We start from the raw sequence: 21,019 nt of genomic DNA on the forward strand, positions 1-21,019 counted from the left end.
ACGTTAGAGAGGCAAGGGCTGGCTGTGGTTGGGCTAAGACGCTCTGTGGTTGCTTTGCCTTCCTAGTCTTGCTTTTGGAAAGCCTCACGGGTAATGCTAAGGCTCAAACAGCTATCAAGTGTGCAGGAGGCAGAAATGCCTCCCAATAAATTCCTTGCTTTTTGCTGCTGGGCTGGGGGACATGCCGACACATGAGGACAGTAGATGGAAAGAACAAAGATGTGCAAGACCAGGAGGGTTTCGTGTTTTTATTTGCCATACCAGGTCATTGCCTTCAAATCATTAGACAAAAATCGTATCTTTTGATCAGAATAACATTTCTAGACCTCACGGCCACAGAGGGACAAATGCAGAAATATAACCAGAGTGCCCCTTGGTAGCTCAGTAGTCAGAGATGGACAAATAAATCCCACCTAAGAAAATCTGCTGGCTGAAATTGCTGAGACACATGGAGCAGGAATCTGCCCTGGCAGGGAAATGGATGCACAGAAGGTGAAAAGAGAGGTCATGCCCTGCAGTCTCAGGGGGCTGAGGCATGTAGACACAGTGCTGTGGTCCATACAAATTGAGCGAGCTGCTGATGGAAAATGAAAATACCCCCAGCTGGCGTCACTAGCATCCACATTTATCTGGAAAAATGCCCTTCGGGGCCATTTTCCTATCTGGTTAGCGTTGCTTGGCTTCCAGCCCCATCTGGGTAATTTCCTTGCACCGACCACTGTTTCACTGACCTCCAGGCCAAGTTACAAATAGCTTATTTTAAAAAAAAAAATATCTGTTGTGGGTCCCAAAGGATGGGAATGTTTCAGACGTGGCTAATCTAAGTGTGTTTGCAAGCAAATTGCACGGTGCCTGCCCTTGAGAAGCGTCTGCAAGGGAGTGAACGATGAAGCGAGCCAAATTAGTTCATACTTGGTGGCCTTGTGGTGCAGAGCCTGCACAATGGGTTGTCTAACATCACCTCCTCTCTAAACTCAATATTTCCAGGGAGGAAAGAATAGGGGTTGGACTAGATGATCTTTGGAAGTCCCTTCCAACCCAAATTATTCTATGATTCTGTGAAAGAAGTCCCAGCAGGAGCCACCTCTTTGCGATGAGCCACAGACGATAAGTAGCTCGGTAGCCCTGAACCTCTCCAGCAAACCTCAGCCTGAAGGTGTTCAGAGCCCAGATGCAGCACGAAGCATTGCCCTCTTGTCCTATTTGACAAGGAACTGGAAGCAAAACCGTGACGGTTTTACAAAAAAGGTATCTATGGGATGTAACGAAGGCCACAGTTTTCACCTATTTTAACATAAGGTTCCTTATCCCGTTATACCAAACTCATGGACCTGTTTGTTTAGAAACTTCTCGTATGGATCCTTATGTCTCAGGCAGAAGACTTTGTAGGTCCCCACATGATAGAGCAGGAACTTCTACTGGTGGCTGGTGGGCCACCAAGGGCACATTCAGTTGTGCAGAAGAAACCCCTAAAATAGCCCACTCACAACTTTCTCAGTTGCTATTTTCATCTGCAAGGTCGCAGTTTCACAGTGAACAACTCTTAAAGAAGACTAAGGTGCTTTGAATAGTGGTTACAGGTTTTATTCTAACCTCAGAGTGTCTGAGATACATTGTGCTCGCTTAGATCATGTATCTGTCTTTACTGGCAGACTGGAGAAATGTAACCTTACTCAATACTTTTATTACTATATCAGTAGTAGTAGTAGTAGTAGTAGTAGTAGTAGTAGTAGTATTTTGCAAGCAGAAATTCTAGAGCTCTGTCCTGTTAAATGATGGTGTGGGATGTTTTCGATGTTGATAACCATACCTTTCTTTTCCTATTGCAGATGAGACTCCAATTATAGCTGTGATGGTGGCCCTGTCTTCCCTTCTAGTCATAGTATTTATTATTATTGTGCTGTACATGTTAAGGTAAGAAATGCTTTAATGCTGACTTCCCTTATTTGACAGAAATTAATTACTGAATGAATGGGAATAAGCCTTTTGTGCTGTTCCCTAAGCTAAAGGCTGACACAGCCGATGTTTTGAAAAGAAACCTGTAAGGATAATGAAAATTATGTTTGGAGCTATCTAGTAAATGTTGCTTATTCCTTTCTCTATAAAGCTGATCCTCATGTGGGGTAATGCCTGTTCTGCTACTGAAAATGTCATATTTAGTAGGGTAGATTAAACCGAAGTCCTATCAGTGCAGTTAAAAAGCAGGTAAGGTTCCCTTGCAAGGCTCAGCGTGCTGGACTGAGTAATCCATGGAAGCTGAACAGAGTGCTTGAGCGAGAAAGTACTTTGCATGTATAATGGGGTGTGTTATTCCTTGATTCCCATCCTGATACCAAACGTAATTCAAAATCTAGAGCCAAGCTCTGCCTTGGGTACCAGACCTGTACATCATGCCTGTGCATCTTCCGCTGTGAGGTGGTGTATGACCAGAGCTTGTTGGGAGTGTTAGGTGATGTTGTACCTGGAACTATAACATAACAAAGCCACCTTGGGTCCATTTTTAAAAAATGCAAGCATCTGGGCTGCTCAAAATGTAGCGTTCCCAGCTCCTGAGTGCATATCTGCTCAGCTAGAAGAGGGTGTTTAGTCACCTGCAGTAAACATTTTAATTCATTCACCATTTTGGTGATTAAATAAGTAAAAAAAAACCCAACCAAACAAAACAAAAAAACCCAATTTCCTTAGCAGTGGAAAAATTCCCTTTGTATCCTGGCTCCGGGCCTGCCCTCGCAGCGGTGAACCTGATGAGGGTTTTGCCTCTGGAATTCGGCAGCAGCAGAGTTTGAGTCCTCTCCACCTAGCTTCCAGCCCTTGAAAAAAGGGTTTCTGTTCACCACCGTCTGCCCGGTGACTCAGCAAAACCCTTAGCATCAGGCAAATGGAACATAAGCATCTGTTTCAAGTTAAAAGCACATGGAGAAGGGCTTTGCTGCAGAAGGACAGATCAACCTGGGGTTTATGTTCTTTGCTGAATCAGCCCATGGAGCAGGAACTCCTTGGGGTGTCCTCCATAAAAAGCAGCCATAAACCTTCTCCTCCTGACTTTCACCTTGCTCTGGTCTCCTACAGCCTTTCCAGATGTGGTCAGTTAAACGGTATGCCCGTAGGCAATATTTTAGAGGTCCCATAGCCTCTTGGACTCACCAGCTAATTCATCAAGCCATAAGAAAGTGTGGAACACCTTTCATGGCTGCATCTCTCATCCAGAAGGTAACCCAGGCTTCTTGGTGGGTATCTATTGACGTTCTCCATTCCCTTGTCTTTGGTAGGTTCAAGAAATACAAGCAAGCAGGGAGTCACTCCAACTCCTTTCGATTGTCCAATGGCCGGACGGATGATGCAGGTGAGGCCCGCGTCAGTGCGACATGGGGAGCAAAAATGCATCTCACAGAAGGAATAAGCTTTGTTCAGATCAAACCGGGTCAATGCAAACATTCTTCAGAATAACAATGGAGTATTTTAGTTTGGGGTTTTTTCCCCTCACTTGCAATCAGCCAAAGTTAGCTAGTGAAATAACCAGTAATTCTCCTAAAAATTGTAAAAATCACAAAAACGTCATAAGACCCTTGAAGTGGCAAAAGCAGGGTTGGTTTATGCCCTCCAGGGCATCTCCCTGGGCATCACAGAGCTACCCAGGTTGGTCTGCTGACCATGCAGTGCCTTTCCCCTTCCAACACAGCAGTAAGACACATGCAATTTGACGGGCATGTAGACAACGTAATACCCAGTGGCATCTTTTGGAAAACACTTGCTGAATACTGGTTTGGGGAGGTGGTTTGCTGGAAATGTGTAAAAAGGAAAATGAAGATTGTGTTCTGTTTGAGTGTGGTCTTGGAAGGGCGTATGAAGGCGGTCCTAAGTATATATTTATATTATTCCTGGTGGGAATAATATAAATTTTATACAGCAGAATAAATAGAAATACACCAGAATAATATAACTATATACACCAGAAGACAGACCTCTGTAAAACCCTGGGAAAGCCCATGAATGCAGCACTGTCACAGCCTGAACACAGTGCAATGACAGCGCTTGGGGACTCAGCAGGCTTTGCTCTCCCGCCTCATATTTTTGTAGGAAAATATTTTATAATTTACATTTTTATTTGTTTCTTGTTCTGAACTTTCTCTGTCTTCCATGATTTTGACAAACTTTTATAGAATGAAAATTTATTTCCCAACTTTCATTCCAGCGACAAAATGTTTGCCCTCAAGTGGTTCATATTAAAATGGGCGATCACTTCCAACACCAAACTACTCATAGTTCCTCTTGAGTTTTCACAATATCTCTTTGACTCAAATAAGAATCTTTTTTGAAAAAACACGTCTTTGGGAAATAATTAAATATCCTTCTACCCTTTTAAATTAGGATGACAGCTGATTAAAACTTAGATCTTCACACTGACTGTAGACACCACTAACATTTCTGAGAGAAAGCAGGGAATACATTGTTTTTCCTTTATAAAAACCTTTTGGGGGCTCTTAAAGATGCATAAATGTAATTTTAAAGTCTTGTGCAAGCCTGCTGTAATGTCTAAACTCTTCTGTCCCTGAGCTTGTCTTGTTTTCTGGCTTTGAGCCAGAGCTGCCTGTTCAGGGTCTGAAGCTGGGCATCTCCATCCATATGTAGGCACCAAAGAAAGAGCTGAAGAGGAACCACCACCTCTTAAACTCAGTTCAGATCGTTCTTCTGAGCTCCTTCCACATAAACCAAACACCTTTGGAGCAAGCACTAACTGAAAATCAGCAACTTTTTTTCACGTTGGCAGCTGAGACCTTCCCTACCCATTTTATATTACTGTAAACGAAGGCGTGAACTTCATAAACCGTCACTTGTGTTGGTATAACCCTCGCATGGCCTTTCTTGGTTTCACTAAGGAACCACAAGCAACAGCTACCTTTGCTGTGTTCACCTGGGAGTTATGGCACGGTGATGGTGCCAGACTTTCCATGTGAGTGAGGGCAAAGTCCAAATTCAAAGCAAGCTGGTCTTCATCCCCCAGTATTGATGACTTGGTCCTCATTGCCCTGTCCTGACTCTGATAGCGTAATGGTTGATCCCAGGGTGCTGGAAGAGTTTCACATTATTATAGAGTCATAGAATCCTTTAGGTTGGAAAAGACCCTTAAGATCATCAAGTCCAACTGTTAACATAACACTGCCAAGCCCACCACTAAACCCTGTCCCTAAGCACCACATCTACATGTCTTCTAAATACCTCCAGGGATAGTGCCTCCACCATTTTCCTGGGCAGCCTGTCCCAATGCTTGATGACCCTTTCACTGAAGAAATTTTTCCTAATATCCAATGTAAACCTTCCCTGGCACAACTTGACACCGTTTCCTCTTGTCCTATCATTTGTTACTTGGGAAAAGAGACTGACCCCCACCTTACTACACCCTCCTTTCAGGTAGTTGTAGAGAGCAATGAAGTCTCCCCTCAGCCTCCATTTCTCCAGGCTAAACAACCCCAGTTCTCTCAGCCACCCCTCGCAAGACTTGTGCTCTAGATCTTTCACCAGCTTCGTTGCTCTTCTCTGGACACGCTCCAGCCCCTCAATGTCTTTCCTGTAGTGAGGGGCCCAAAACTGAACACAGGACTCGAGGTGTGGCCTCACCAGTGCTGAATACAGGGGGATGATCCCTGCCCTGGTCCTGCTGGCCACACTATTTCTGATACAAGCTGGGATGCTGTTGGCCTTCTGGGCCACCTGGGCACGCTGCTGGCTCATACTCAGCCAGCTGTTCACCAACACCCTCACGTCCTTTTCCATAGGGCAGCTTTCCAGCCACTCTTCCCCAAGCCTATAGCATTGGCTCGGGTTGTTAGATTTGGTCCTCGTTATCCTATCCTGCCTCTATGATAACGTAACACTCAACCACAGGGTGCTGAAAGAGTTTAATGTTATCACAGCATCCCCAAATTTTTGTGCACGGTCTGTAGGAAGAGCAAAAGGCCAGGAAGTTTCAAGTTGGACAGGACTTTGAGCAAACCTGATCTTCTGGAAGATGACCCTGCCCATGGCAGGGGGGTTGCATTAGATGATCTTTAAGGTCCCTTCCAACCCAAACCATGCCATGATTCTATGAAAATTTGGGGATAGCGAGGATGAGAGGTGTGCCTAAAAGTGGAGGTGTGTGAGGTCCCTGTGCTCACCCAGGCATGGGTGAGTGCTGGGCACAGGGAGCGGCTGGGTGGGCACCTCTGATGGATGGGTGTCGTTGCAGAGCCTCAGAGCATGCCGCTGCTTGCCCGCTCCCCCAGCACCAACCGTAAATACCCACCTCTGCCTGTTGATAAGCTGGAAGAGGAGATCAACCGCCGGATGGCAGATGACAACAAGCTCTTTCGGGAGGAGTTCAATGTGAGTGTCTTCAATTCTTGCCCTTAAATCCCGCAGGCTGCTGTCGGCATTTGGCTTACAATGCACAGCAGGGAAAAACCTGGTCCCACTTTGTAGGGCTGGGACAAAACAGCTGGTACATCAGAGAGGATCTGCAGTGTGTAGTGGTACCTAGCCTGGGGACGGCACATCAATGCCAGGGGGTAGCTGAGTCAATAAAATAATGGTACCAGTGCCAGATGCTGTGCTTCAGAAGAGCTTATCTGGAAGCTTCACAGAGGCAGTGATGGTCTGCCTGGTCCTCAGGTTTCTCAAAGGGCTGCAAGGTGGGAGGAATGATTCTGGTCCTAAATCTGCTGTGGTGGTGGGCAAGCCACTGCCCCTCACATTCACTACAGAAAGCAGAGCTTTTCTAGCAAGTGGTGCTATGGCGTTATGTTTTTCTGGGTTCAGAAAGTATCCTGGACATTTTGGGGTGTTCCAGAGCTTCCCTGCTTGCTGGTTTCCTCCCAAGCGCTGCCTCCCTCCTCCCGATCCTCATGGCTACAAGGGAAACACTACCAACATGAATGGCTTGTGAAGGTCTGCCGTGCCCTTGTCTTAAATCCACAAGCAGCCAAAATGAGCTCTGACAGAGAAACAGAAATGACCCTATCTATTTCAATGAGCTGTTAACCCTGAAACAGAATGATGGCCATTTATAGGACAACAGTTGACCTTCAGCAGTGAGTAGTAATTCAGGTATTGTGCTTATCCCACGATGCCAGAGCATCTCTTCTGAGATGGCTACAACCTCTTCTCGATGTTGCTGAGCTCTGCAACTTCTTGTGACGATAAACCTGTTTCACCTAGGCAATACAAAAATAGGCAGAGCAGTACTGAGGTAGGGGACAAAGTTAAATAACAGGCTGGAGTATCACAGCATGTAATGTAGCAGCTGCTGAACTACCTGGATTCTCCACCAGCTTAATTAGTGAAAGAAAACCCATTGTTGGTCTGGTCGTCTGCACTGCAAAGGTGCCATCTGCAAATACGTAAAGCCTTAGGTCCGAGGCATGATACGGCAATATGAGGACAATGAGAAGATTAAGAAAAAAGCCACTCGACTTTCTCCAGCTGTTGCACAACTTGATACCCTTCCTGGCTGCACTTTGATGAAACTAAATAGGTGCAATGAATGCCCACGGAAGGGGATTTTTCAGGTTATAAATACTCAATTGCCCTGAAGACTTCCGTTGCCAAAGCACGTCTGTCCTGTCAGATGGAGGAAGGGATGGCGAATACCTCCAATACATTTTCGTCCTCTTCGCTATTCAAAGAGGATGTGGAATAACAGTGCTGGGGAAGCACCTCCTCTGCTCAAGCATGAAACCCGGCTGCTGTTACCGGGACAGCATCGCCTGTGACCCCAGCACTCCCCAACCCAAAGGTCCCCGGCAGTGCTGGATGAAGAATAACTCCCTGCATGGGTGCTCCTTCCCATCGCTGGGTGCACTCTGGCAATGGGGGCTTTAATTGGGTCACCATTAGCATGACTGTTAACGGAGGAAATCTCAGCAGGAACCTCCGTGGGAAGAAACGAGCTCCTTGATCCCTGGGCTGGTGGGTTTGGTGTCGGAGGCTTTGCTGCCACCTCGTGTTCATGGGTCGTGAGATTCCAGATATACGTTTCAGAAGGGATTTGCTCTCTCCTGTCCAGCCCAGGCTATTTAAATGGTCACCTTGAGCTCGGTGGGAAGGAGGAACTGGTGCTGGGATGGAATTGAGGGGTGCGGGTGGTGGGAACATGCCCAAAGGGTCAGGATGCTCGGATGCAGTGTGCACCGACACAACGGTTGTTTTGTAGTTACAGCCATGCTGTGAGTAAGAACATCATGGAAAACCCCCTTTTCTGCCATTGCAGGCTCTCCCAGCATGTCCTATACAGGCCACGTGCGAAGCTGCTTCCAAGGAGGAGAATAAGGAGAAGAACAGATACGTGAACATTTTGCCCTGTAGGTATCGGAGCTGGTTGGGCTGGGGGAGACACGGCCGGTGCTCCTACCAGGGCTCCCCATTCCTGGTTTTGGGATGGGCAAGGACATGGTTGAGGTCATTTCACCTCCCACATGGGTGGCTGCATCTGCTTTAGCTTTAGATACCTTGAGGAGGAGCTCCCTGGAGCCATCAGTGGCTGGGAAGCTGTGGAAAGTGAAATGGATGGGAAATGCCAAGACGGCCGGCTCTTGCCAGGTGGTGTGGGGCAGCAGGCTGGCTCAGGGGCTTCCTCAAATGTGTGCGCTCTGCAGAAGGAAAACTTCCTTGGGCGAGGTCTAGCACCTCTCTGGGCTTAAGTGAGAAGAATTTGGAGGCATAAAGGTGTTTGTGTGTGCAGGGGAGTCAGCAAGCCCAGGCTCCGCTCCAACAGCCGGCTTTCTTGGTACGCCAGATTTCAGCTACGTGGAGGGAGTTGGTTTTAATGCAGAGTTTTAATTTTCCTCCAGATGATCATTCCAGGGTTCACCTGACTCCTGTTGAAGGGGTTCCTGACTCCGACTATATCAACGCCTCCTTCATTAATGTGAGTTTTGTAATTTGAAGGGGAAATCCCCACCGGCTGTGCCCTGGCTGGCGGTGCCTGGTCCCACCAGGAGTGTGGAGCTTTTACGGCATGTGACTCATGCCTGGGAGAGGATGGTTAAGAGACTTCCTCCTATGTTAACATCTCCCCACGTCCTCCAGAGCAATAAATGATGCTGCTTTTTGATCTTGTAACCTTTGTGTGGCCGTGGTAGAGCTCACTGTGCTCTGCTCCATGTCATGAGCCCAGACAAAAATGATTGGAATAAGAGGCTGAGAGCTGGGACTCATAAATTCTGGCTGTATCTCTACCCTTGCTCAGCTGTTTTGCCATGGTCACATCTCTTCCCACCTCTCTTTTCCACACTTACACTCCTTAGGGTGCTGCAAAGCCAAGCCATTCCTGCAGGATTTGGGGATTTCTGATGAATGGCTGATGAGTGGTGTGGCTGGTTAATCATCGGTACTTCCCAGCTTGCAGGACTGGATGTGGGAAGGAGATGAAAAAGAAATCAAGCAACTCAACTGAAATAGAAGCAACATTGCCCTGCTCTGCTTCTGGGTGGAGATGGGTCCTATATGATTATCACCATATAGCTCAAATAAATTGGAAGGGTAATATGAAGAAGTAGACTTTGAGAGAGATAAAGGCACGTGAAGAAAAGCAAGACCCAAAAGAGCTTTTTACTTTCTTCGCCAATAAATAATATCCATTAAGAAATACACAAAATCAATCCCCGTGAGTTCAACAGCGCCATCTCCTGAAGATTAATGCCTATTTTCATGTGATGCTCTGGATGCTGGGTCTGATCCCAGCAGAAGGACTGTGAGGTACCACTTCATTAGTGCTCTGTGTCAACAAGTGGGGTCATTCCCACATTACATGAGCGTGGGGAGTGTTGCTCTGGGGCAAGGACTCTTTGCACATGGATTTTCCATTATTTCTGCCCTGCTGTCAGTGCTGTTTCTCCCCTTGGAGGCTGCAGCCCCTTCGCTGCACAGGGGGCATTGAGAAACAGAGCAGGTGATGGCTCTGTTTATTAATGATGCAGATGCATTTCATGACTTGTGTTAGAAAAAAATTCAGCTTTCATTTGTCTTCCTTTTTCTCCTTTACTCTGTAGGGGTACCAAGAGAAAAACAAGTTCATTGCTGCACAAGGTAAATGCTCGGTTATTCCTGTAGCTCTGTCTGGTTGCAGTTGGGCTGGGGTCCTTCTGCTCTGTGAATCTGTACCACTCTAACCACAGCACAGCGCCTTGTCAAGCTTTCCTGGTCAAAAGGAGGCTTAGCTGGTCCACAGTTTTTTCCAAAAATGGTTTTACTGGTCAAAGATCGGTGCCGGATGTGTTCGGGGAAGAAGAGAAGCCCTACTTGTGCAATACCGATTGCTGGACGGTGTCAAAGCCTTTCTTCCCTGAGCCTTGTCCTTCCACCCTGGCCCACAGCTGCAGGTGGTCATGATCTCTAGAAATACTGCCAGTGAGCTACTTAATTAAATTCCCCTAATCTTTTATTACAGAGAGCACCACGCTGATCTGTTTTCATTTCTCCTCCTTTTTAAGCCTCAGCAGACAAGAACATGGGCTTGTGCCTTTGAAGAGAAATTTCCCTGTGGTCTTCAGAGGGGAGGCAGGACTATCAGCTATTGAGAGCAAAAAGCATCATGAGTCTTACCAAGCTCAGCTGCCCCCCCACACAGTGCATCACCAGCTTGCATGCACCATCCGTAGCCGTCCAGCTCTCTTGCTTTCCTTGTACCGGTCCAAACACATCCCTAAAACCAAGATGCCCACTCGCAGGGGGGTTCATGTCAGCAAAAGGTGGTTACCTGCCCATGGAAAGTGTTTTGCATTTCTACTCTTGACTTGCAAGTGGGTTAGGACATTGCCTGCCAGTTTGCCTGGCTCTTGCTGAGGAAGGAAGGTTGGATCAGGTCCATCAGCGGTACCAGGCCGGGGTAAAGCTTTGGCTCTGCTATTCTCTTGGCTCGCCCTTAGCCTCAGGCTTGGCAGGGGAGGTCTAGGCTGAGTCAGCTCCTTGTCTGGCAGGCAGCAGGTAACTATTCTTGTGCTATATTGAAATGGGATCCCGTGGTTAAAACACAAGGCTCGGGGACAGGACTTCTGCAAGCTACTTGCAATGGCCACAATTTCCCTGAGTGACCTTGGGCAAGTTGCTTTCATGATCCATTTGTCTGATTTCCCCTTCTTGGGCTAAAAATTGAATTCTTCATCATAAGACATATCAAAAAAACCCAGCTCGTGTGATAGGATTGTTCCTTGGGTTAGCCAACATTCCTGGACACCAAAACACCTCCTGTGCTGACATCTATTGGCAAAAAATGTGTTGCATCATCCATGATGTGTGACTTCACACACTGGGTTTTGGTCTCAGTGCTTGAGGGGTTGATCCCAAAGACCACATTTCTTTTTACCTTTACCTTAGGACCAAAGGAAGAAACCGTGAACGATTTTTGGAGGATGATTTGGGAGCAAAACACAGCGACAATTGTCATGGTGACCAACCTGAAAGAGAGGAAAGAGGTAGGTGCCAGAAGGCTTCATGGGCTGGTATCTAACCCAACTTTGTCCAAATCTGGCACATCTCATGCCCATGGGCCTGTCTTGGAGCTGGTCCCAGGCTTGTGAGGGACCAGAGCTCACCTGCGCCTGTTTTCTCTCCCTGCAGTGTAAGTGTGCTCAGTACTGGCCGGATCAGGGCTGCTGGACATACGGGAACATCCGAGTGTCCGTGGAGGATGTGACTGTCCTGGTGGATTACACCGTGCGGAAGTTCTGCATCCAGCAGGTGCCGGGGCTCTCATCTCCATCCCATCCCATGCAATCCCATCCCATCCCATCCCATCCCTCCCCTCTCTGCGCTGGGCATCCAACAGGTGCTGGCATGGTCCTCGACTCCTCTGAGGTGCTGTGAGAGCAGAGTTGGGATGAAATGACCCCAGCATCCATTTTTAACCAGAGATATTAAGATTTTACTCACCTTAAACACCTGGGAGCCTGTTCCCAGCAGGTACCAGCATGGCTGTACTGAGAGCAGGGAAGCTGATGGATGCAAAGGCTGAAATTCAGTCCTCTTAACACTCCAGCACTTGCTGTTACCAGTATCAGTTCCTGCTGTCACCCACAGACACTTAACGCCTGCAAATAATCACATTTATCCCATGAGCTGAGACAAAATCCAGTGCCATATGCGTTGCTTTTGATTGCTTTCCCATCTGTCACTACGTTTTCTCATCCTCCAAGGAGGCTCTGGATGCTTTAGTCTCTCTGTTTGTTTTCCTGCTGCTCTCGGAGGCCGGCAAGGAAGAGCTGGCGATTGAAAATCTGTCTGGACCCTAAGTGGGGTTCTCCTGAGCCTCGCCCTTCACTCCAACAGCCTGGACGAGGGTGGTTTCCTCCCCTGCCTTTAATTGAGGATGCTGTGAGCAGAGGTGTGGGAAAAGATGAAGCAGCAGCTTCTGTTTGAGCTGGCTGGGATTGAAATACAGCAGCTTCTGCCAGATTGGAGCCACAGACGAGGCCAGGCTGGCATCTCTCACCCCTAGGATGTGGGATGTGACGCTGGGCAAGTAAAATGTCATGCTTTTAGAGACTAATTTGGCCCCAGAGCCTGGGCCTCTGCCCTTTCAGCTTCTGGATGCTAGTACTTCTTAAGCCTCCCAGCTCAGTCTTGGGGCTGTAGCTCCTTCTCTGCCCTTGCTTTTAGGGAAAGAAGGCAAATCTGAGTATTTATCATTAACCTGAATACACGTTTCCCCTTCAGGTCGGCGATGTCACGAACAAGAAGCCTCAGCGCCTGGTGACTCAGTTCCACTTCACCAGCTGGCCTGACTTCGGGGTCCCCTTCACCCCCATCGGGATGCTGAAGTTCTTGAAGAAGGTGAAGACTTGTAATCCCCAATACGCAGGGGCAATAGTAGTGCACTGCAGGTATGTCCTGGTCACGGCTGACCTCTGCCTCTCCTGGGTCACTTGGAAAGCGTCTCTTAATTAAATACTAAAAAGATTTTTTTTCAATTAGGCCTTTTTTTGTTATTTTTGTTTAACTTTCCCATGTTAGATAGGAATCATCCACATGGGAATGTTAAAAAAAATGCATCTGAATTGAAGGAACTTCTTGGAATCAGCGATGTGATGGTGTTACAACTCAAGTTGAGTGGTTGTTTGGGTTAGCTGGATGCCGAGTGAGCCAACCTTAACACCACTGCTGGGCATTGGTGGCATCTCCCTTGGCATCTCCCCACTGCCCTGGGCACAAGAGGCCAACATCCCTTGTTGCGAGAAGGCAGTACTCAACTGACAGCATGCCTGGGAATGGGCACCACGGTGTTTCACCTCACGTGGAGTGGTTTCAGGCACAGCAGCAAGCCTGGGGGAGCCACAGAAGCTGTCCATATTTCAATAAGGGAAGGCCCCATGGTTAAAGGCAGAGATGATTATCACATTTGCAGCCTCCCAAGTCAACCTTTCCAGCTTTCTTCTCAGGAGGCAGCTGATAAAAGAGCTTTGTCTTTCCATAGCGTCTGCTGGCCTCTTCTTTCTTCTTAATGGTTAAGATACCAGCATAGAAACAAGGCTTCCCCTCAGGCTCACCTTCACGTGACGGAGGGTGACTGGAAGGAGCAGCAGGCAGCTGGTAGGAACAGGCAGCCCATGAGACTCTGGAAGCCGTAACTGGCTCAGGTTTCGCTTTGGTTCACCCTGCTCGGTGCCTTCATGCACTCCAGTCGCGATGATTGCTGGAGATGCTGTGCGCATCTCTCTGCAAAACCCAGGCGACAGTGAACACCAGGCTGAGGACCTCTCTCATCTCCAAAACAGATTTTGCTATTTACTCACTGCTGGGAAGCGTCTGGCTCTCTACCAGCCACTCAGCAAGGGACCCCAACACTTACACTGCTGCACTGACTGCTTGTCCCTTCTGCTCTTTCAGTGCCGGCGTAGGACGCACGGGCACTTTTATCGTCATCGATGCCATGCTGGACATGATGCACGCAGAGAGGAAGGTGGACGTATACGGCTTCGTGAGCCGGATCCGGGCTCAGCGCTGCCAGATGGTACAGACAGATGTAAGTGTTCTGCTGCAGTTTCCTTTGGGCTTTGCTCACTGGAGTTAGATTTCCTTTGTGCAGTCAGTCCCTGGCCTGCAGCGAAGCCTACGTGAGGGCTGAGCATCATCCCTCATTTTGGAAGGATGCTGCATCAAGTGAGCCTTTCACTGGGTCCTGCACTTTTTAATCCCCTTCATAGAATCATAGAATCGTTTAGGTTGGAAAAGACCCTCAAGATCAAGTCCAACCATTAACCTAACACTGCCAAGCCCACCCCTAAACCCTGTGCCTAAGCACCACATCTACACATCTTTTAAATACCTGCAGGGATGGTGACTCCACCACTTCCCTGGGCAGCTTGTGGCAATGCTTGATGACCCTTTCGCTGAAAATTTTTTTCCTAATATCCAATGTAAACCTTCCCTGGCACAACTTGAGGCCGTTTCCTCTTGTCTTATTGCTAGTTACTTGGGAAAAGAGACTGACCCCCACCTCGCTACAACCTCCTTTCAGGTAGTTATAGAGAGCGATAAGGTCTCCCCTCAGCCTCCTTTTTTCCAAACTTGGAGAAAGTTTTGTGTCGTGTCAGCTTCGTGTGGCGTAGCAAATAAGGTCCCAGTCCCCGTACAGCCGCAGAAAGTTTGTTACCCAATTTTCTGGGGTCTCAGAGAGGTGCCATGTGCCCAGCAAGCACAGGTGGGCAGTGGGGCGGTGGGTTTGCAGCCAGCACGTGCATGGGAACCGGGATGCACTTACTGAGCATGGAGCAGAGGCTGATGGCTTCTCCCTGCAACCCTTGCAGATGCAGTATGTGTTTATATACCAAGCACTTCTGGAGCACTATCTCTACGGTGACACAGAGCTGGAGGTGACGTCGTTAGAGATCCACCTTCAGAAGATCTACAACAAAGTGCCAGGGACCAGCAGCAACGGGCTGGAAGAGGAGTTCAAGGTGAGCATCATTCTTGTCCTGGTGGACCCGCTCAGATGGTGTTGGGCTGCAGGGACCACCATTGCTTGCCTGGCACTGGGTGGCTCTGAAAGCTGTCCCTGCTTTCCTTCCTCTGCAGAAGCTCACTTCAATCAAAATTCAGAATGACAAGATGAGAACGGGCAACTTGCCGGCAAACATGAAGAAGAACAGAGTGCTTCAGATAATTCCATGTAAGACTTGTTTATCTGCCTGGGGAAAGCATGGCCGGTGGGTGTGGGGACTGTTTGGGTGGTTTTGGGGACAGCAGTCAGGCTGGAGAAATGGGCCAACAGGAACCTCATGAAGTTCAACAGGGAGAAGTGCAAAGTCCTGCCCCTGGGGAGGAACAACCCCAGGCACCAGTATGTGCCACCCAGCTGGAAAACAGCTTGGCAGGAAGGGCCCTGGGGGTCCTGGTGGACATCAAACTGAACGTGAGCCAGAAACGTGCCCTTGCCGCAAAGGCAGCCAGTGGTGTCCTAGGCTGTGTTAGACAAAATATTGCCAGCAGGTCGAGGGAGGTGATCCTTGTGCTCTACGCAGCACTGGTGAGGCCACACCTGGAGCACTGTGTGCAGCGCTGGGCTCCCCAGTACAAGAGAGATGTGGACATACTGGAGAGAGTCCAGCGAAGGGACCGGAGCATCTCTGCTGGGAGGAGAGGCTGAGAGAGCTGGGACTGTTCAGCCTGGAGAAGAGAAAGCTGAGGGGGGTCTCATCAATGTCTATAAATACCTGAAGGGAGGATGCAAAGAAGACAGCAGGCTCTTTCCAGTGGTGTCCAGTGACAGGACAAGGGGCAATGGGCACACACTGAACCTCATGAAACAGATTTTGAGCGTGAGGGTGACCGAGCACTGGCACAGGTTGTCCAGGGAGGTTGTGGAGTCTCAGTCCTTGGAGATCTAAAAATCTGTCTGGACACAGTTCTGGGCAACTAGCTCTAGGTGGCCCTGCTGGAGTAGGGAGGTTGGACCAGATGACTTCCAGAGGTCCCATCCAACCTCAACCACCCTGTGATTCTGTGAGTGCTCAGGAGCTGTCGAGACAGAGGCATTTGTACCCACAGCAGTGGAGTCACAGGCTGGCTGAGGTTAGAAGGGACCTCTGGAGATCATCTGGTCCAATCCCCTGCTCAAGCCAGGATAGCATGAAGGAACAGGGCAGAGTCAAGGGCAGGTGGGTTTTCATGGGCAAATATAACACTGCCCCCAGGGCTTTCTTGCTTTCTTTCTGCCCCATCTCTGCCATGACTTTCTTCCCAGCAGGTTTATGCTGCTGAGGCTTTCTGCCTTGAGGGAGAAGGGGGTCCCTGTGTTGAGCAGGTCCTGCTCCTGGAGTCCTCGGCATGCTATTCTCCTTCCCCAAACCAGGGCATGGCAGAAGGCAGAACTGAGTCTTCTTGGCCCAGTCGGGTGCTGTAAACACAGGGCTCCCCTTCCGATATCTCTGTCCTCTTACCTAGAGCTTGGTGACTTCGCAGCTGAAGGCTGTGCATGGTTATCAAGAAGTCATGCTTTGAAGGTGTTCCCGAAAACTCAGATCATTTCACTTCTGTTTCAGATGAGTTCAACCGAGTAATCATTCCAGTGAAGAGAGGTGAAGAGAACACAGACTACGTAAATGCTTCCTTCATTGACGTGAGTCTTCTTTAATCTTTTTTCCATTTTCTCCCAATGGAAACTCTTTACCTCACACTGCTTCCTATGGAAAGGATTTGTCCCAAAACAGTCCTTCTCTGGGTTTCGTAAGGCTCTTTCCACTTGACTTTGCTTTGTGTCACTGGATGGTGCTGGTTTCTTTCTCCAAGAAACCCCTCTGTATATAGTTTCCTTGTGACCCACGGATGGTGGGAGAGGAGAGCTGGAGCCTGAGCAGAGCCTCCGAATCCTGGTCTCACTTCTGCAACTCGGGGCTCTGATGATGGCTTTGGAGAAGCGGATGCATGTAGCTGTGGAAATGATTGCTATATGGCACTGTTCATTTGGTCAGAAAACATCCACTCGATTAGGTAATGGAGCAATACACAGATCCCAAAACCCTTGAGAAAAACCAGGTCAATCCCATTATACCTGTCTGGGTGATGGGAAGAGGCGAGGCAGAGAGGTTAAGTGCTTTCCTCACTCCGAGGAGGAGGTAAGTGATTGCACATCCTTTTCTCGTGAGTAATCCTGTTGACTTCAGGGAGACATCTCGTATGAGTATTTATCTTCATGCAGTGATGCCAGCACTGGCTGAGTGACAGAGCCCTGCTCTTTTCTAGCCCAATCTCTATTTTCATCTCCTAATGGCAGGGGTTTTTTTTCCCCCAAAGGACAATTACTGCCATGGATTGAACCAGTAAAACCAGCATATTCCCAGTTATAACATGCCAAATGAATTGCTCCCTGAAATCTCCTTTGCTGGGTCCCCATGGGTTGCTCTGGCTGCGTGAGCATCCCAACACAACGCAGCTGGGAGCAGCCGCCTTGTTCTGCATTGAGATCAGAAAGCTTAAATGTCATGTAAGCAATTTTTGTTGAGGATTCAATTTCCTGCCTCTGCTGAACTTTGCTTAGACAGGCTCCAAGTGACGAAGCGTTTTTAGTCACAGTCTGCAGTGAGGGCACAGGGGAACGTCAGAGGGGTTTTGGAAACAGAAGCACTTTGCGGTTGTGGAAGAGCCAGTCAATCAGACTTACTACTGGTTTTCATAGATCATAGATAGTGAAATGGTTTGGGTTGGAAGGGACCTTAAAGATCACCTAGTTCCATCTAGTTTGGCTTACTTCTTCCAGAAATCCCCAGTAAAAATCATACCTGAAGTACCTGAAGCTTAGGCAAGGCTCTGCTACAGCACTCAGACTTTGCAACATCACTTAGGAGTGCTTGAAACCCAAATCTTTCTTCACCAAATGGATAAGGCCACGCATGTGTGGAGGATACAATCCTCCTCCTGCTGCGTTTCTTTAAAAGCAAAGGTCTTACCATAGTAAAACACTTTCTGATGGCACCTTGGCTGCCAAGCAGCAGATGTAGCCCAGTGTGAGAGCAGGTTTCTCTGCCCAGGCTGTGGTCTTTCACATGGACGGTCATGACGCTCCCAAAATTTGACCAAGCTTGGTAACCCAGCTGTGTCCAAGAGTGTTCCTCCCACTGCTGCCAGCATCCAGGCGCTGCTGATTCACCGCTAACCCTGTTTTCAAATCGCAGGGTTATCGCCAGAAGGACTCCTATATCGCCAGCCAAGGACCACTGCAGCACACGATAGAGGACTTCTGGAGGATGATCTGGGAGTGGAAATCCTGCTCCATAGTGATGCTAACGGAGCTGGAGGAGAGAGGCCAGGTAAGCGCTCAGGGATAGCTGCATTTAAACACCAGCAAAATAAATCCATGCAACCCCTTAAAATCTCCTGATGGCCCTGGCACTGCCAGCGCTACATGCGTTGGGTGCTATTTCACCCTTTCTCTGGCAGGAAATATATTTCAGCCTCTACTTCTAATGCAAAGAATCCAGTTGTTTTTAGACCCAGGGTGGGGAGATGTTCGATAAACCAACTCTGGACCCTCAGTTCTCAAAGCAGCTTTGGGTGCAGTGGGCAGCTCCTCTCTGTAACAAGCCCATGGGAACCCACCTGGTTTTGGGCATCTGCCAGCTGCAGAAGACTTCTATTCAAGCCCATGGGAAAAATATGGGGTCTTCACCCTGTCTCCTCCTGTAATGCGTTCTCAGGAGAAGTGTGCCCAATACTGGCCGTCTGACAGCTCCGTGTCCTATGGAGACATCACTGTGGAGCTGAAAAAAGAGGAGGAGTGCGAGAGCTATACGGTGCGGGACCTGCTGGTAACGAACACCAGGGTAAGAGTCTGGCCTTCTCCCTGCGGGAAGTTCTGGGTGCTCTTAGGTTTGGCTGTCATTAACCCTCACTGATGTTTACGGTGCTTTGCAATTCCTCTTGCACGTGCTGAACCTTCCCTCTGGCATCTTCAGCTCCATCGTCTCCCCATCATCCCAAAGTAGCATCCATCCCCTGCAATTCCACTTTGTTCCCTGCACTTACCTCCCACCCCTGAGGGTTCCTGTCCTGCTGATCGCTTGTCACGCAGACCCTCTGCCTTGCTGCCACCCAGCAACCCTCGTATTCCTTCTGCCCTGTCCTTGTGCCCACCGTGCAGCCTCCCTCCTCCTTCCCTACATCCTGCCCTCCTCCATGTCACGGGAATGCCTCCCCTCCACAAGCAGACAGCTTTCCTAAGCCGCTGGTTTTCCCAAAGCCCTGAGCTGGTGGGTTTCTTGGTACGGGTCTCCCACCAACTTACTGACCTCGAGCTGTGCTCTTCCACCAGGAAAACAAGAGCCGACAGATTCGGCAGTTTCATTTCCACGGCTGGCCAGAAGTTGGGATCCCCGGGGACGGGAAGGGAATGATCAACATCATCGCAGCTGTGCAGAAGCAGCAACAGCAGTCTGGCAACCACCCGATCACTGTGCACTGCAGGTAAAGCCCGCGTGGAGCAGGGGTTGGCCACCCCTCCAAGGGGACTTGCTCTACAAGGCGCTTGGGAGATGGTCAAAGGTCCCTCAGAAGACTTGGGCTGAGCACGAGCATCCCAGGCAGACGTGGTACGGGGTTTTCCTGCTCGCCTAAGCAAAGAGGCTTCAGTCTTGTAGTGCATGTCCTAGTGAAACTTGGTGAGGCTGGGACAGGTCCGGTGGCTCCTCCAGTTCTCTGGTGGTTCCCCTGTGGATTGTCCCCGGAGCAAAACCAAGACGGTCAGGACGGACGGTTTCCTTTACCTTTGGTTTCTCTTTGCCAGTGCTGGAGCAGGAAGAACAGGCACCTTCTGTGCGCTGAGCACTGTCCTGGAAAGGGTGAAGGCAGAAGGGATTCTCGACGTCTTTCAGACAGTGAAGAGTTTAAGACTACAGAGGCCGCATATGGTGCAGACACTGGTAAGCGCAACTGACACCTCCTGCCACCCCAGACCTCAGCAAGAATGGGCTGGGGACTCAATGTTGAGCAAAAACTTCCTCGGTTGAAGGTTTTCTCTCTCCGTGAAAGAGTAAGGGATGGAGGTGGATCAGGATGTATCTCCCCTTCCTCTTAAGTCATCTAGAAGAGTGGAGCTTGGCTGGCTGAAGGCAAGGAGCCCCTTTTGAACACTGACACAAGCTGTAGGAGCCTCCTTGGAGACATCCTCAGCCACAGGCCACGAATTTATGGGCTCCAGGAGCCTGGAAACCTGTCCCGGAGCAGCTGTGGCATGGGCTTGGGCGTGCAGCGTGGCAGGGAGGGGAGGAGCAGGCAGGACTAGATGAGGTCTCGCAAGAGGGGTTTGCAAGGATTCTCAGGGATTTACAAAAAAAGTCTTTTGGGGTCAAAATAGGACTTCAGAGAGGAAGGGGGAAGCCGAGTTTCTTCTGCTGATGGCACCCCAGCAAGGAGGGGGGGCAGCCTGGTTTTTGGGGGCACAAAGGAGATGGGACCTGCTCATGGGTGAGAATCCAGTTCCTGCCCTCAGTCTGGGCTGAGGACACCTGACCATGCCTGGTCCCAGCTTGCCACAGACCACAAAGCATCAAATTATGTCTCGTGTGTGGATTTTCTTGGTCTAACACTGTGTTCTCCCCAAATCCCGCAGGAACAGTACGAATTCTGCTACAAGGTGGTGCAGGAATATATCGACGCCTTCTCAGACTACGCCAACTTCAAGTGAAGAAAAAAAAAATCCATGTCCCGAAACAAACGACAGAAGAGTTGCCTTCTTTAATATTTTGTAATATTCTGTTTGTTAATATACCCCCCCAAAAAATATGTGTATATATCTTAACTGTTTTAGAGGTTGGTACCATAAGCTTCATATTAGCTGGAGATTTTATATGTAGCAAAGTGTTAGTGCAGATACTGTTGGCTCCTTTTTTTCCAATGTTTTATTGGGGAATTAAATAGCGTGATGTTTGGATTAATATTGTCATACCATCTCTCTTCTGGAGAGTTGATACAGGCTGTTATTTTGTTTGTAAATCCTTTTTTTTTTTTTTTTCTTGAGGGAGTAAAGCCTTTTTAAAAAAAAAAAAAAGAAGAAAAA

General features: G+C 48.8%; 1 protein-coding gene across 8 annotated transcripts in view; it reads left to right on the forward strand.

The window, feature by feature from the left end:
* PTPRA (protein tyrosine phosphatase receptor type A) overlaps positions 1-20,905 on the forward strand; it is a 129,569-nt gene extending 108,664 nt beyond the window's left edge. For all 8 annotated transcript variants that reach the window (XM_049791431.1, XM_049791412.1, XM_049791442.1 and 5 more), the window contains 18 exons: positions 1,830-1,914; positions 3,270-3,343; positions 6,227-6,363; positions 8,246-8,336; positions 8,826-8,902; positions 10,026-10,062; positions 11,350-11,447; positions 11,593-11,712; positions 12,688-12,854; positions 13,858-13,993; positions 14,778-14,927; positions 15,046-15,139; positions 16,512-16,588; positions 18,141-18,275; positions 18,663-18,788; positions 19,277-19,428; positions 19,748-19,883; positions 20,573-20,905. In XM_049791431.1, the coding sequence (XP_049647388.1) occupies positions 1,830-1,914; positions 3,270-3,343; positions 6,227-6,363; positions 8,246-8,336; positions 8,826-8,902; positions 10,026-10,062; positions 11,350-11,447; positions 11,593-11,712; positions 12,688-12,854; positions 13,858-13,993; positions 14,778-14,927; positions 15,046-15,139; positions 16,512-16,588; positions 18,141-18,275; positions 18,663-18,788; positions 19,277-19,428; positions 19,748-19,883; positions 20,573-20,647 (1,967 nt within the window). In that variant the 3' untranslated portion in view covers positions 20,648-20,905. The remainder of the gene's footprint in view (positions 1-1,829; positions 1,915-3,269; positions 3,344-6,226; positions 6,364-8,245; positions 8,337-8,825; positions 8,903-10,025; positions 10,063-11,349; positions 11,448-11,592; positions 11,713-12,687; positions 12,855-13,857; positions 13,994-14,777; positions 14,928-15,045; positions 15,140-16,511; positions 16,589-18,140; positions 18,276-18,662; positions 18,789-19,276; positions 19,429-19,747; positions 19,884-20,572) is intronic.
* Positions 20,906-21,019: the final 114 nt, after the last annotated feature.

Source organism: Accipiter gentilis, chromosome 3, assembly GCF_929443795.1.
Source record: "Accipiter gentilis chromosome 3, bAccGen1.1, whole genome shotgun sequence".
NCBI lineage: Eukaryota > Metazoa > Chordata > Aves > Accipitriformes > Accipitridae > Astur > Astur gentilis.